This window comes from Ostrea edulis, chromosome 2 (assembly GCF_947568905.1).
Source record: "Ostrea edulis chromosome 2, xbOstEdul1.1, whole genome shotgun sequence".
Lineage (NCBI taxonomy): Eukaryota > Metazoa > Mollusca > Bivalvia > Ostreida > Ostreidae > Ostrea > Ostrea edulis.
In genome coordinates, this window is record NC_079165.1 from 42,094,927 (window position 1) to 42,110,568 (window position 15,642).

Below are 15,642 nucleotides of genomic sequence, written 5' to 3' on the forward strand. Positions count from 1 at the left end.
CATTTCTGAAGATCCCATGTCTATCAGTCTTGGCTCTAAAGTTCAAGGTGAAAGGTCACTGCAATTACTTGACCTTGATATTGGTTTGTCAGTACCATCATCCTCTTATTATTTCTTAAGATTTCAAATCCCTATCAGACCTGGTTCTGAAGTTATATCAGTTTTAATGTTCAAGGTCACTGGAATCACTTTAACTTTATAGTAACAGCATCCTTTTATCATTTCTGAAATTTTCATGTCTTTATCAGTCCCAGTTCCAATGTAATACAAGTTTTCATGATCAAGGTCAAAGGAGTCATTTGACCCTGATACTAGTTTGTGTCCTCTTATCATTTCTGAAGATACCTATCTCCATCAATTCCTGTTCATTTTTATGTTCAAGGTCAGAGGTCACTCTGAAACAATACCAATTTTATGTTCCAAGGTCAGTGGCCATGGTTGCTGGAGTCACTTGACTTTGATACAAATTTGTAGGCCCCGTCATTCTCTTCTCATTTCTCGAAAATCAAAAACTATCATATTTGTCAACTTTCTGCTGAATTTTGCAATTAATTTTTTTACTATAGAATTCTATGTTAAACCCCACCCCCATTTGATCCCCCCAAAATGTACTCTAAACCCCCTTCAAACTGATAACAAAAACATTTCTGCACAACTAGATAAATTGGCTTATCATATCCTTGAATATCTAATATTTTCATGAACAGATTACAGAGAATGGCTGCAGACATTTTAGGCACAAGAATGTAGAAGAGGAAGTATGATAAGAACCAACATTTATGAACAATAAGTCTCCAAACTTAATAAACAAATGAAATAGGAGGGAGAAAGTTTAGGGTGGACTGGGGATTGAACCTGTGACCCCTGCATTACTAGTCAGTAGTCAGGTGCTCTAACCACTGAGTAATTCAGGCCATTATCCAGTCCATATAACCCTGGCAACCACTATATTTCCCCTGCCTTAAATTGTCTTCATCCATGAAGATATACAGTTCTTTCGCCCCCGACAGGTCTGTCACCTGCAAGTCCATGCAGGGGTGATCAACAGCACCAAACCCAAGAAAAAGAAGAAAATTCATTACTGGACCAGAAATCAAACCTGGGACCCCTGCATTACTAGTCATGTACTCCAACCATTAATCTATCCACACCATCCACAGTTCATATATAGCCAAAAAAACTACAACTATATATAATACCCTTGAATATGTTAAACTTTAAATGTAAATTAAAATATTTTTTGTCATCCAATGTGCAGATACCATTATGAAAAAGTCAATCAAGTGCTGTTTCCAGTTTTTATCAATTCTTTTACATGAAAAGGGCTACAAATCTTCAAACCAAATTGAAGAAGAAAAAATAACCATTTCAAATAAGAGTAACCTCTCTTTGCAAGGAACACCTCATCATGACATTCATGTATTATATGCTTATTATCACTAACACTTCTACATATCAATTGCTGTTAGATTTTTATTTTCTATATTCATAGAGGTCATACCAACTAGAACTTCCATGAAGTCTCACTCTGAGCCGAGTCTATCAAATTCTGTGACTTTAATGAATTAACACACAAACATTTGTCCTAGAAAAATACTATTAAAGGTATTTTATAATTTGTAACAGGAAGGGAACAAATGCGATGGACCATACCGGAATTTGAACCCAACCTCCCTGAATCTCTTGACAGTAAGGTGCTCTACCAACTAACTGAGCTATCTGGCTACAGCTATTGAACCAATCTGACCACCAAATTCCTTGCTCCCTCTTTAAAGGGACTGGTTCACGATTTTTGAAAAAAATGTTTTTCATTTTTGATGTTAAACATTAAAAATATAACTCATTTAATGTTGACAGCCAAAATTTTGACTTTCTGAATGCAAGAATAAAAGCAATATTTTAGCCTTAAATCTGTGTTATGTAAACAAAGACTCGAGTCTTTTAATGTATACAAACAAACCAGTGAAACAATAATTTTGTACTATAAAGCATCTTAATTCTGCAGAGTCACAAATTTTAACTTTTAGATGACACATTTTACCCAAAGAATGGTTGAAATGTGAAAGATATGATAAAACTTTGATCAATATCCATTTCTTTTGAAAATTTCGTAAACAATAACATACCACAATCTTTGTTTACAAAACAAATAATAAACTCCATAAAATGAGCTTCTGTGATAATGTACATATGTATAACATTAATTTTTATGTGAAATCTTTTAAACATATTAGACAGTAGCTTTTGATCATTAAAAGTGAAAAACAAAATTTTGGGGGAAATCGTGAATCAGTCCCTTTAAATGTCAATCACACCTTGAAGACACAACCCAGGATCTTTATCCCTAGCTGGCAGACATTCTCACCTGTCAGTTCCAGGAGGGGAGAAAATACAATGGTCCAGACCAGGATTCAAACCCAGGTCAAAGGGACCCTTGAATCTCTTATTCAAGTGCTCACCAACAGAGATATCTGGCCACCACAGGTCGAACAATACTAAAATTTGAGACGACTAAGCCAACTTGTAAGATACAATTAAAAATACATATTTTTATAATGCAGTAACTGAATATCAAATCAAAACGACTTATGAAGCAGGGGAATCCCATTTAAGGATAAATTATTGGTTTCTAAATTTATTTTTATTTTATTGGGTAGAGGATGGGGGATATGTATATAACATCTGTAGCGGTCAGCCGGGTTCGATCGCCGGTGGCCAAATAGCTCAGTTGGTTCTAAGCACCTGACTAGAGATTTAGGGGGCCCGGGTTCGAATCCTGGTATGGTCCGGTGCATTTTCTTCTTTCCAGTTACATTTGGTGCCATGACCAGCCCCTGGAACTGACATGTGAAAATGCCTGCCAGGGGATTAAGAACCTCAGTTGCCAGGGTTTGAAGCTAACCATTGACAACCCCTGGACTTGCTGGTAAAAGTACTGCCAGGGGCAAAAGAATCTGGGTTGATGTCTTCAAGTGTGAAGACGTTTAAGGAGGAAGGAATGTAGCGGTCAGCCAGGTTCGTTCGCCAGTGGCCAGATAGCTCAGTTGGTAGAGCATCTGACTAGAGATTCAGGGGGCCCAGGTTCGAATCCTGGTCTGGTCCGTTGCATTTTCTCCTTTCTTGTTACACATCTACACACGCTATCCACACGAAAGGATGAGTTTTACAAAACATCTTACGATAAAGTTGCAAGTCTTAAATTGTATTACACGCTTATTAGTTTAAATGAGGGAATTAAAACGTTTCTGAAACTTAATTTTCAACATTATTTTTTTCCACTATTTTACATTGGAGTGATTTATCTTACAATAAATGGGAGAATTTCAGTATGTAACAGGTTGGGAACACTTCCCCTATAGCGAGATATTCTCGCTAAAACGCGATTATCCCTCTTTAGCTAGAAATAAACATTACCATAAACAGGTGTTTTGGCGTCTTTATTGAAAATAATGGCAAATCCCGTGCAACGCTGAGTAAGTGCGACACGCACTCAACATGATGCGAATTGTTTCTATGAAATTGACAACATAGTCATGAAATTGCATATCAAAGTTGCTGCGTAAGAGGGAAGCAGTCTGAAATCCAATACACATCATGAGTGTTTTTGTAAATGATTAAAGGGACTGGTTCACGATTTTTGATAGAAATATTTTTTATTTTTGATGTTAAACATTAGAAATATAGCTCATTTAATGTTGACAGCCAAAATTTTGACCTTCTGAATGCAAGAATAAAAGTAATATTTTAGCCTTAAATATGTGTTATGTAAACAAGGACTCGAGTCTTTTTATGTAAACAAACAAACAAGTGAAATTTTGATTTTGCAATATAATGCATCTTAATTTTGCATAGTAACAAATTTTAACTTTTAGATGACACATTTCACTCCAAAAATGCTTGAAATGTGAAATATATAATAATACTTAGATCGATATCCATTTCTTTTGAAAATTTCGTAAACAATAGCATACCGCAATCTTTGTTTACAAAACAAATAATAAACTCTCTAAAATGAGATTCTGTGATGATGTATCACCCTAATTTTTATGTGAAATCTTTCAAACACATTAGACAGTAGATTTTGATCATTAAAAGTGAAAAACAAACTTTTGGGTAAAATCGTGAGTCAGTCCCTTTAATATATTTGCAGAAGTATCAGACATTTTACCAGTTTTTCTTCTTTTCACGTGAATGACGAAGAGATGTACTTTACGGGTGTTTTTCTCGGTTGTACGGGATATATTTATTCTCGCTAGAGAGGGATAATTGCGTTTTAGCGAGAATATTTCGCTAATGGGGAAGTGTTCCCAACCTGTGTAAAGTTGGTCGCACTGGTGCTTAAAAGTACGATGTACATGACATGAAATTGAACAATTCCGACAAAATATTTCTATTCTACCCCAGCGGTGTTTATAATGTGCATAAGGGACAGTTATTTTATCCCTCTGTCTATGTCCACGCTATGATGATGTCTGCAATCTAGATAAATCAGCATCCTCAGAATCCAAGGAACTTTTTTCGATAGTCGTAAATTTTAAATTAAACGTTCTTAGATTAACATTTGATGATACTTTATATTTCAATTACAAAAATTCTATTCAATTAGCATCATACAGGTATGGTGGACGCAGGCGTGGAACGAAAGTCTGCCGAGGGCCTTTTACGACAACCGTATGCGAAAGAAATTACCCGCGACTTTTAAAGAGTGAGTCATGCCCCGATCACAGATTATGACCATCTGATCCTGCGAGGTAAATATATGAAAGAAATTAATATCTCAAAAGTAACGTTTGCAGTGTATTGCGTGTATGTTGTTGTTTGAGTACCACACTGCCTCAGTGAGGAAACGGATAAGTTAGCTCAAAAAGGTGTCAAGTCTGAAGAGGTGCTAAAACAAGTAAACAATTTTTTTTAAAAAACAAACAAACACGTATTCATTGCCAGTGACAATGAGCATGCAGAATATGAATATGAATGAATTTAAAGATTGTTGTATGCATGAATTGATAATGATCTGTTTGAGCTTATCCATATGGGAACATATTATTAAACCATAGGCCTCTGAATTTCTATCAATAAGCCGTTATATGATTAATCAGAGTGATATATATACCCCTTCTATATATAAATACATTTATATATAGAAGGGGTATATATATCATATAAGGGCTTATTGATAGAAATTCAGAGGCCTGTGATTAAACGTGTGTAGTGGACAGCTACTGCAGCTGTCTGTGTATGTCAACAGATATGGAATTACATTTATAGTATGAATTGGTAGACTTTAGAGTGTCTTTAAGTGTTCTAGTCCTGCTGATAGATTTTGATGTTTATTTTCAAATAATACTAAGATTATAGCAAGAGCATAGGGCTGAAACAATTCACCGAAATAGCAATACTGTTCATTATAAATGTTCGATTCATTGCATTGATCTTTTGTTCAATATGTTTTGTAAAATCAGGTTTGGTAAAATACATTGGGTTTGACATGTACTTATTTGTACGTGCCAAGGGACTAAATGACGCCAGATAATGGTCAGGCTGTTGTTAGCCCCAAGTCTGACAAAAACAATAATGAACTTAATCAGTTTAAATTACAGATACAACAGGCATTTTACCGTTCGGCTGTTTTGGAAATAGTTTACTTTTGAAATTGTGACTGTGAGTCATGATAATTAAATGTTTCTTTAAAGTTATTATTGCTTTCTTCTGTATAATACATCTTATTAAAAATATTGAATCGTGGCTTAAGTATTGCAACACGTATCGTATCGTGAATGGGGTGTATCGTTTCAGCCCTACAAGTGCAGCAAGCCAGCGGTATGCTTAAGAGAGCTGGTTCATACTGTGAGCTCCAATTACTAAAGCATGTGTAAAATTCAAACTGAAGCTGTTTATTAATGTAGAAATTTTTTTGGTCACCAATCCCTAAAGTCCCTCATAAAAAATGGTGGAGATCTCTCAAAGTCGTGTAGATCTCCATGATCTCAGATTATGAACTTGCGTAGATTATTTCAACAGGGGCGTAGCTTCGTTAGGCTTGAGTAGGCATGTGCCTACACATTTTTTCATTTTCAAAACACATTTTTGGCCATAAATGTTTGCAAAATATAATATGTTCATATATATTTCTAATTTTTAAAATCAGATATAAAATTATTATTCTGTCGGACCCTTTCTTTTTATAATGTAACATGTAACAGTATTCTACATGATGTAAATAATGGTTATATATTTTTTCTAAACTTATGGTGATCACAATGACTCATTTGACTTAACAGTTTAAAAATCTTTGAAAAGTTGTATAATATTTAATGTCTATTACAATCATTTTGATGCTCAGAGTAGTGCAAATGAGTCCTAATATTTCAAAATTTTCTCGGGGGCGACACACATCCCCAAACCTCTCAGCGCTTTGTGCCTCTGGGAAACTCTTGTCTTGTGGGCCTACACATTGAAATAGTCCTAGATACGCCCCTGTCCAACAAAGTGCAGTGTGCCACATTAGGCCTAATGTATAACGAAATATAATACCAAGACAATAAATGTGTGATGCCATGGTCTCCGTTTTGATGTCACAATACAACTGGAGGAGTGACGGATCTAAATTAGAAGTTGATGCGCGAGTCTGATCTGGGGTAAAAGTCAAAACCCACTTCCCTAGTTAAAATTTCTGGATCCACTCATTATACATGTAACTGCGTTTGTTCTAACGGTAGTTCCATCACTATGTAAAATTAATGTGTTGTGGAATGATTTATTTCTAGTTGACAAGCTACGGACTAGATTTTATATTATTTTGATACATTTACTTCAGTCTGGTCTAGGCTGTATTTTTTGTTACAGCAAATGTAATGTGTGTCAGAGACAGTCTTCAAAACAAAATCGTTTACAAGGATATTAAAATGAAAATTAATGTTGTATAGAACAGAGTACTATAAGACTACATACATATAATCGTACCTGATTATCACAACACAGTAATAGTCAAAGGTACATAGTGCATGTGCCTACATTTACACAGGCCAAACACATTTGATTTTGTGCGGGTGATCAGTACTGACACATTGTTTGGCTACAATGGGTATAAACAGTTACATAATGATTAAGCACCTGGCAGGTACCCTAGGGTGAATCTAATGGGACAGGTGATGTAGAACTGGTAAATCAGGACACTAACAGCATGTCCTCTGTGTCAGTAATGCCAATTTGGAGAATCTACACTTGCAATTAGTTTTGTGGGTGAGTTCATTGTATAATTTCAGATGGTTTGACCATTGACATCAGTGAACATTTGAGCAGAAATTTTCATGTAATTTGTTTTGCGAAAAGTGAAGAAATTTTTTAATGTGTTAAATGTTAGAAAATCAGTAATATTGATTAGACTATTAGTGTCATTTGGTATGTATTATCATGAATGTACGTTTTTTCAACTATTTTGCATCGCTGTGTATATTTTCAATGCTTTAAAGAGATAAAAACAGTAAAATCTGTAATTTATGTGCATTTTATTTGTGTAATTGACTTCTAAGAAGGAGAGGGACATGTTAAGACATTCTGGTATTTTCAGGTCACCGGAGTGACTCAAGTAACCTGTTGCTATTGGCCTGCGACCGTCTGACATTGTCTGTTAGCAATACAACATTTTTAACTTTTTCTTGATAACTAACCTTCCAATTCTTTTCAAATTTGGTATGAAGCATTTTTTGGACATGGGGGACATCAATTATAAATTTCAGGACTCTTGCATGATGTATCCCCAGGGCCTTAGGGGTGGGACAAAAACTGCAGAATTAGTCTCCAAAAATCTTCACAACTGCACATCAATTTGAAAAACTAAATGCATAGTCATGTAGAGCAGGAGAACTTCTACCAAAATTGTAAACTTTATGATCTCCGGGGTAGAGATTCTGACTCCAGGATGGGGCCAAACTTGGAATATACTGTAGTGTTTACATGTAAAACATTGAAATAACTTATTTTAATTCTATTGATACTCAATTGATTTTGAAGGATCTGTTGCCCTTTTTCAGTATTGCAAATTTTGTGACTTGATTCCAGGGAAGGGTTTTTGGTAACATGGTGGGGCTAAAATGGCCATAGTGATAAATGTCTCTATCATTTGAAAAACTTCTTTATGACATTTTAAAAACTAAATGCATATTTAGGAAAAGTAGAAACTTTTCAAAGAGATACATGTACCAAAATTGTGAATTTCACAACTCTCTAGGGCAGGTCCAAAATAGTGATATAATGATTTAATAATACATATAATATATGACATATAAAGTCTTTCATCAGTATGGGCATTTTCGAGGGCATTTGTGTTTTTTAAAAGAACACACCTTGTTTTATTCTGCTGCTGAATATTTGAATTTAGCTTAGACATGCAGAACAGGAAAATTAATATAGATTTTGTAGCCCTTGGGGCTAGTGATACTTTTAACTAATACTCGTGTGAATTTTAAGCCCTTTAGGTGTCTTGTTTCAAAAAATTGTGTCATGAATCATAATAGTTACATACATTTAAACTGTGTGAAAATCCTGTATGTAAATTTTGATTTCGGTTGACAGAGATGTGGAGTTATACGTAATGATTTGAAGTGAGATATCACAAAAACACTGCCATGGCGACAACTGTAGAGGAACACAGAGACTCTGTTATGTCGGAGCTGGAAGTTCAGATGAAGAATGCATCTCCAGAGAAATGTATCACTTTATCCAACAGCTCTCCATCTGTCAAGGTCAGAAACAGCAAATAAATGCTTATCATTAACAGCAAATATAGGCTTATCATTTCAAAGAAGGTTGTAATATTCTTGTCTAACCATTGGTGGTAATGTGCAGGCTTTTGAATCAGTACATACCCTTGGTATATAAAATAGTTTAACTTAATACATGTATTAAAGTGATTTGTGTGTTAAAGTGAATTATGTGTTTTCAAATACCTATCTATAATCTAGTGCATCTGATTTCTAGGGAGTACCAGGAGTACTTTTACTTGGTACTTATTTTGAAACTTGTAAGCAGTATCACTACTATTTAGATGGTTTCATTCCTAGATGTTCTATGCATTGAGGCTAAGGCTGGAGAATACTTCTGAGGCCTGGCTACGTGAGTATCTAGAACGAGATGGCCTGGACATTATGTTGCACTCATTGTGTGAGATGACTGGTAAGGCCTTCACCAGCTTCTCGGACGCCATACTACAGCTGGACTGTGTGTCCTGTATCCGAGCCATCCTCAATACCAGTGTGGGACTGGACTTCATGGTCAAGCATGAGGACTATACTGCTAAACTTATCCTGGGTTTGTACTCCAGTTTTTTGAATTTCTATACTCAGAGAAACTTGTGCACTTATTGTAAACTAATGTTTATTAGAAGATTACAGGATATTGTGAATTGAGAAAGCTGCAAAATGAAATGTAATAGAAAAACTTTGTACAATGTCAAATGAATTTTCAGAAATAAAATGTAGATGTATGCTTTGGAACTATTTATATAATCTTACAGAGAGTCATGTTTAGTACATGTGGTATACAGTCAACCTACAGAATTCACTTTAATATATTGAACTATCTGTTATATTGAAATATAAATAAATCTCTGGTAACATTATCTATATTGTTAAACATTGGTTATAATGAACAATTCAGGTCAGTCCCCTCAATTTCAATATATCTTGTGTAGACTGTATATAACTCTCAGTTATAAAAATGGTGTAGACCTTTTCTGTTATTTTGTGCTCTACCTCTAACATTCAACCAACAAGACTTTGAAAATGCAGATATGGTTATACATGAATTTACAGATAGGGGTGGAGAGAGCATTAAATGTCTATTTATCTTTTGGTTTGAAGCAGCTCTGAATATGAACAACACACATCCAAAGAAACAGGTCTATGAGGTTCTGTCAGCTTTATGTTCCTATAACAATATGGGCTACAACAATGTCATGAATGCATTAGCTGCACTAAAGGTACTTATATAGTAGCTATACAAAAAGTTAAACATCTGCTCAGTTCTTTGATACATATAAAATGTAGTTATACACAATGCAGAAGCAGTGCTTGCATTTATGATGCAATGACTCTGTCCAATTTTTTGTTCACATTTACCTTTCAATACATGCACTATGTAACACGTTTTAATAATTGTGCAGAAAGAAACGGACCAGACTTACAGATTCAGTGCTATTGTCAATGAACTGAAGGCAGCAGAGACAGTTCCTCACAAGACAGCCATTTTGACCTTCATTAATTGCATCATCAACTGTACACCAGACCTACAGGATCGGAACAGGATCAGGAACGAGTTTGTTGGTGAGGACATCAGTAACTGCACTTCATTTTCAATATCATGTACTCGATGTTACCATGTTTGTGTCTTATAATGAAGTTTTTCAATGACGAGTTGCTTACGTGATATAATCTCACATCATTATACCCCCCGCAACAAGTTGTGGGGGGTATACTGGAATCGGGTTGTCTGTCTGTCCGTCCGTCTGTAGACGCAATGGTTTCCGGGCTCTAAAGCATTATCCTTTCCACCTACCGTCACCATATCATATATATGGACTACCCATGAGATGAAGATGTTCCCTATTGATTTTGGGGTCAAAAGGTCAAAGGTCAAGCGCACTGGACATTGAAGTAACAATATGGTTTCCGGGCTCTAAAGCGTTATCCTTTCCACCTACAGTCACCATATCATACATATGGACTACCCATGGGATGAAGATGTTCCCTATCGATTTTGAGGTCAAAGGTCACGCGCACTGGACATCGAAGTAGCAATATGGTTCGGTTTGTCATGCCATTTGTTTTTTACACTCAGAAAAGAGGTAGTTTATACCTATTACCAACACCCTTTGGGAGATTGGGGTAATCGGGGAGTATTCTTAGTGAGCATTGCCCACAGTACCTCTTGTTTCCATTTTGCTTTCTGCAGGGCTAAACTTGTTGGATGTCTTAAATTTTCTTCGCAAAGAGGAAGTAGACAATGATCTCCACCTTCAACTGCAGGTTAGTCTGTGACTTAAGAAATAACGACCTTCTCATCTGATTTTATTGTCACAAAGTAAGTTTTACCAGCAACACATTAGTCTGTGACTTAAGAAATAACGATCTTCTCATCTGTTATTTCCGACTGTTAGGCCAATTCACATTAATTGATAGATTATCATCCCCGCCCGCCCCTCAAAAATCGGCCAGCCCGATATTTATTTTGCAAAACTTGCGATTTCCGGAAAGTGTTCATGTCCAACTCCAGTATTTACACTTCTTGTTTACATTTCCGGTTTAACAACGTGAAAAACCGTGTGAAGAAAATGGATATATGGTTTTCTTAATTTCTCACGTTCTTACGGGCGTAAATGAAAGGGAGGGATTAATGTTCTTCATATCTTGAAGAAGTTTGGTATCTTTCTGTGTTTGAAATCAAAGCTTAACCTGGAATTCTACTGTGAAATAAGCATAGATTGATGTCCATCTGGCATTAAATTATGCACTTCTGTTGCCGGCAAAAACTCGTTTGTCATTACCGGTAATATTTTTCTCAGAAATTAAAAAATAAAATCCTCCCACCCGCCCCATACTTTTTGGTGACCCTGGATGGTAATCTACTAATTAAGTTGAATTGGCCTTAATGCTGATTTTATTGTCACAAAGTGAGTTTTACCGCCGACATGTTAGCGGAGCTGGTAAAACGGATGTGTATGACCATTAAATAAGCATTAACAGTAGCAAATAATACATGAGAAGATGTTATTCCCATTCTAATACGATTTATGCAGTTTGCTTGATTACATGTTTATTTTGTTGAGTTTTACTGTTTTGTATATGAAATACGGCACAAAATTAGTTGTGCATGACATGGTTTAATGTAATGCTATTATGATGTCCCGGAGAAAAACTCTCCGTCCAGTTAATGCTAGTTGAACTGCCTCAAACACATCAGCTTGGATTTCTTGAAAAAATATGATACTTAAGCATGAGTTTTCTTCTATTAGAGCAATCAAATTTTGAGTAAAATCTTAAGTTTCAACTTAAGTTCTCTTCGAGAAATCCAGGTGAGTACACTAGCAGTCAAAATGCAAATTACAAAATAGTAGCAGTAGAATTAGAGTTTATGCAATTAGAAATTTGATGCAGATGTAATAATTGAACAGATAGACATTCAGTGTCAAGAATCATATTGAAAACTCTCCTGTAAATTTGTAGGTTTTTCATGAAAAGAAACATGAAGATGAGGAAGCCTTGACTGAGCAAAATGAAGTGGACTTTAACAGTCCTGAGGACCTAATAGAGCTTATACAGTGCAAGGTAACAATGATACAAGGTAACAATGATACAAGGTAACTCGTGATGACCTGAAAAACACAGGAGGATAGAGATGTTTTACTGTGGGATTTTGATAATTAGACCATGCTGAACATCTCTGTGTCTCTCTGTACACTGACATGAAACACTAGAGGTGTTATATTGTTTCATCCTTTTTTATACAGATATTTGGAACTCCAAAAATGGTGTCCTTTCTGAACATACTGCAAGACTTACTGGCCATTGAGAATATTTACAGTAAACACAGGTAGGAGTTACAGGTGCTTAGAGATCTACACTGTCAGACACAGAACAGTATGAGTGTTTGTGTCACGAAATCTTCCTAATTTTGTCTTGTTAGTTAAACCAATTTCAGTGGTCAGAATGGTTATTGCTCAAAAACATTTTTTTGTGAAGATGTAGTATATGCATGTGTTTTGTTATTTATATATACATTAACATGTATCATCTTACTGTTAGTCATGAGATTTACTTTCCTTCACCTCTTCCGGAAAGCTGTGGAATATTTATAATGTAATTCAACAACTTTGCATGCTTGTATACTTTTCTTTGATATGAATTTGTTGGAATGCAGTATTGCTAATAATTAAAGATTGCTAAATTTGGAACTTTTTATAAACAAAACAATGAGTTATCGGTACCTAGGTTAAACCATTTCTTTTTGCAACCATTTATTATTTGACATGAACGCTATTGATTCTTTCAGTGCTAAACTGTGGAAAGAAATAGACAACTTAGTTCATCAGTCAGTGCATGCATGTGAACAAAGCCAACTCCCAAAATGTGTGAAAACTCCAGTCATGGACCTGGCCAGCCTTCCGGATCACATTAACAAAGGCCTACAGTGCATCCAGACATATCAATCCAAGTCACAATCTCCAAATGTGGACCCTTTAATGAGTGGTGCTCATCTAATGAGTGGGGTAAATTTACGACAGATCTCGCAGAGAAATCTGGACCCCTGTAAATACGAGAACGACACTGGCGTGGAACTGACGCATAATAGGGATCCTCGATATAACAAATTCAACAACGTGGTGGACATGATCGCCTACATGGATCAAACACAGTATGATAATGTGTCATTTAATGATGACAGTGAGAACTCAAACAACACCCCCACCAATAAGTCAGCTCTACAAAAGAGATACAGGATCAAAAGGCCACCCCTACCTCCACCCACCAGAAAAACAAAGAATGTACCATGGGTCAAAATAGCTGATGAGGTCATAGGTATGGGAAAAAACTTACCCACACTTCACATTAATCCTTTTTATTATATACCCATCAATGTTTCTTTTTTTGATACTGGTTTTCCGGATCACCACAATGGGATTTTCTGATTCCGTTTCAGTATCCTCTGAAACTTAACTAATAACATCACAATGACGTCACAATGCATCAACGCAACGTTTTTTGTGGGAAATATTGACCGCATCACAAACAAAACTGCGTACACAAAATATAATTTCACTGTATGTCTGTATTTTTGATAATTTGGATTACCGAAGTTCAACTGTATTTCTTCTGTACTGTAAAAGACTTCTTTTTTTTTTAAGTATATGCTTCTGCCATCAAGAACACTATTGATGTAATTAGGAACTTTATTCAAAAGATGCTTTATTTCATAAGTTATGATTTTCCCCTTGATCCACTGCAGAGAAGTTCAGGGATTGTGTGTGGGCTGTGTCCGCTGAAAGTAATGGCATCTCACCAGACTTTGGACAACTGGAGACCATGTTCCAACAGGGGGATCCTCAATATGAAGAGGTTAATGAAGTAAGGAATAGTCCAAGCTGTTAGATACATGTTCAGCGTTGATGCTAAAAATCAATTTGTTGCCTTCTATTATGACAAGGTTCAGTGATATAAATGTAGCTGTATGTCTCAAAGTAGAGGTTCATATTCTTTATCATAGTTCCAACTTATAATCTTGTTCACAATTTATTACATTTAGGTCATTAATTAGACAGGTATAATACAGAATTTAACTATTGTGGAATATTTTTAATCTTGTATAGATAGTGCTGTTAAACTCCACAACCAGACAGAATATTAACTTGTTTCTGAGTCGAATGGAGATTGGTCCAGAGAAGCTCATAGAGAGCCTGGAGAAAGGGAACCCAGAGGTGATTAGTCTTCCCACTCTACAGTACCTCATGAAAGTTCTGCCAGATTTTGAAGAGGTATGACGTGGGTTTCAATTAGATTTACTGAGTTGCAGTGTACTAGAAGTACATGTAAGTGATTTAGTGTTGAAAAAAAAATGAGAGAAGAGTACTACAGATCGGTTGTCATCATCCGTCGTGCGTTAACAATTGAACATTTTTAATTTCTTCTTGATAACTGTCAGTCCAATTCTTTTCAAATTTGGTATGAAGCATCTTTGGGACAAGAAGGACATAAATTGTAAATGTCAGGTCTCCAGCACCCCTTGGGCCTTAGGGGTGGGGCCAAAATTGACCAATTTTCAAAAATCTTCTTCTCAAGAACCGCACATGTGTAAGAAAAACTAAATGCATGATGATGGAGAGCAGGAAGGCCTCTACCAAAATTGTAAATTTCATGATACTTGGGTAGGGGTTCTGAATTCAGGGCAGGGCCAAACCTGGTATGTAGTGTTTATTTGTAAAACACTTAAATAACATCTTTAGTGCTATTGATACTATATTGAAACTAAATAAATATTTAGAAAGAGCAGGTAGCCCTTTACCAAAATTGTAAATTTGATGATCGCAGGGGTAGGGGTTTTGGTATCAAAGTGGGGCCAAAATTGTCAGATATTAAATGTGTGAACAATAGACATTCTTGACTTTTTCTTTATAACTATCATTCCAATTCTTTTGATATTTGGTACGAAGCATTTTTGGAACAAGGGGGACATAAATTGTAAATGTCAGGATTTCTGGGGCCTTAGGGGTGGGGCAAAAACTGCCCAAAATTGACCAATTTTCTAAAATCTTCTTCTCAAGAACTGCACACGTGTAAGAAAAACTAAATGCATAGTTATGGAGAGCAGTTAGGCCTCTACCAAAATTGTAAATTTCATGATCTCCGGGGTAGGGTTCTGACCCCAGGGTGGGGCCAAACTTGTTATATAGTGTTTATGTGTAAAACACTTAAAAAACATCTTCTATAGTGCTATTGATACTAAATTGAAACTAAATAGATAGAGCAGGTAGGCTTTTACCAAAATTGTAAATTTGATGATCCCCAGAGTAAGGGTTCTGACCCCAGGATGGGGCCAAACTTAGTATAATGTATAATATATACAAATGTATGTGTAATTTTGCTGATACTG

At 35.7% G+C, this 15,642-nt stretch overlaps 2 protein-coding genes across 4 annotated transcripts in view; one reads left to right on the plus strand and one right to left on the minus strand.

Annotated features, from left to right (window-relative positions):
• Nucleotides 1–4,508, minus strand: part of LOC125678251 (tripartite motif-containing protein 2-like) — a 36,123-nt gene extending 31,615 nt beyond the window's left edge. For both annotated transcript variants that reach the window (XM_048916542.2, XM_048916543.2), the window contains exon 1: nt 4,400–4,508. The gene's annotated coding sequence lies outside the window, so the exon portion shown is untranslated. The remainder of the gene's footprint in view (nt 1–4,399) is intronic.
• Nucleotides 559–15,642, plus strand: part of LOC125681231 (inverted formin-2-like) — a 26,011-nt gene continuing 10,927 nt past the window's right edge. The window contains exons 1-11 of one of the 2 annotated variants that reach the window (XM_056154046.1): nt 559–4,751; nt 8,575–8,744; nt 9,063–9,309; nt 9,864–9,979; nt 10,163–10,322; nt 10,951–11,024; nt 12,222–12,323; nt 12,506–12,588; nt 13,048–13,574; nt 14,002–14,120; nt 14,363–14,527. In XM_056154046.1, the coding sequence (XP_056010021.1) occupies nt 8,628–8,744; nt 9,063–9,309; nt 9,864–9,979; nt 10,163–10,322; nt 10,951–11,024; nt 12,222–12,323; nt 12,506–12,588; nt 13,048–13,574; nt 14,002–14,120; nt 14,363–14,527 (1,710 nt within the window). In that variant the 5' untranslated portion in view covers nt 559–4,751; nt 8,575–8,627. Of the gene's footprint in view, nt 4,752–8,574; nt 8,745–9,062; nt 9,310–9,860; nt 9,980–10,162; nt 10,323–10,950; nt 11,025–12,221; nt 12,324–12,505; nt 12,589–13,047; nt 13,575–14,001; nt 14,121–14,362; nt 14,528–15,642 lie in introns of both variants that reach the window. The other variant, XM_056154045.1, reaches the window with a different exon arrangement.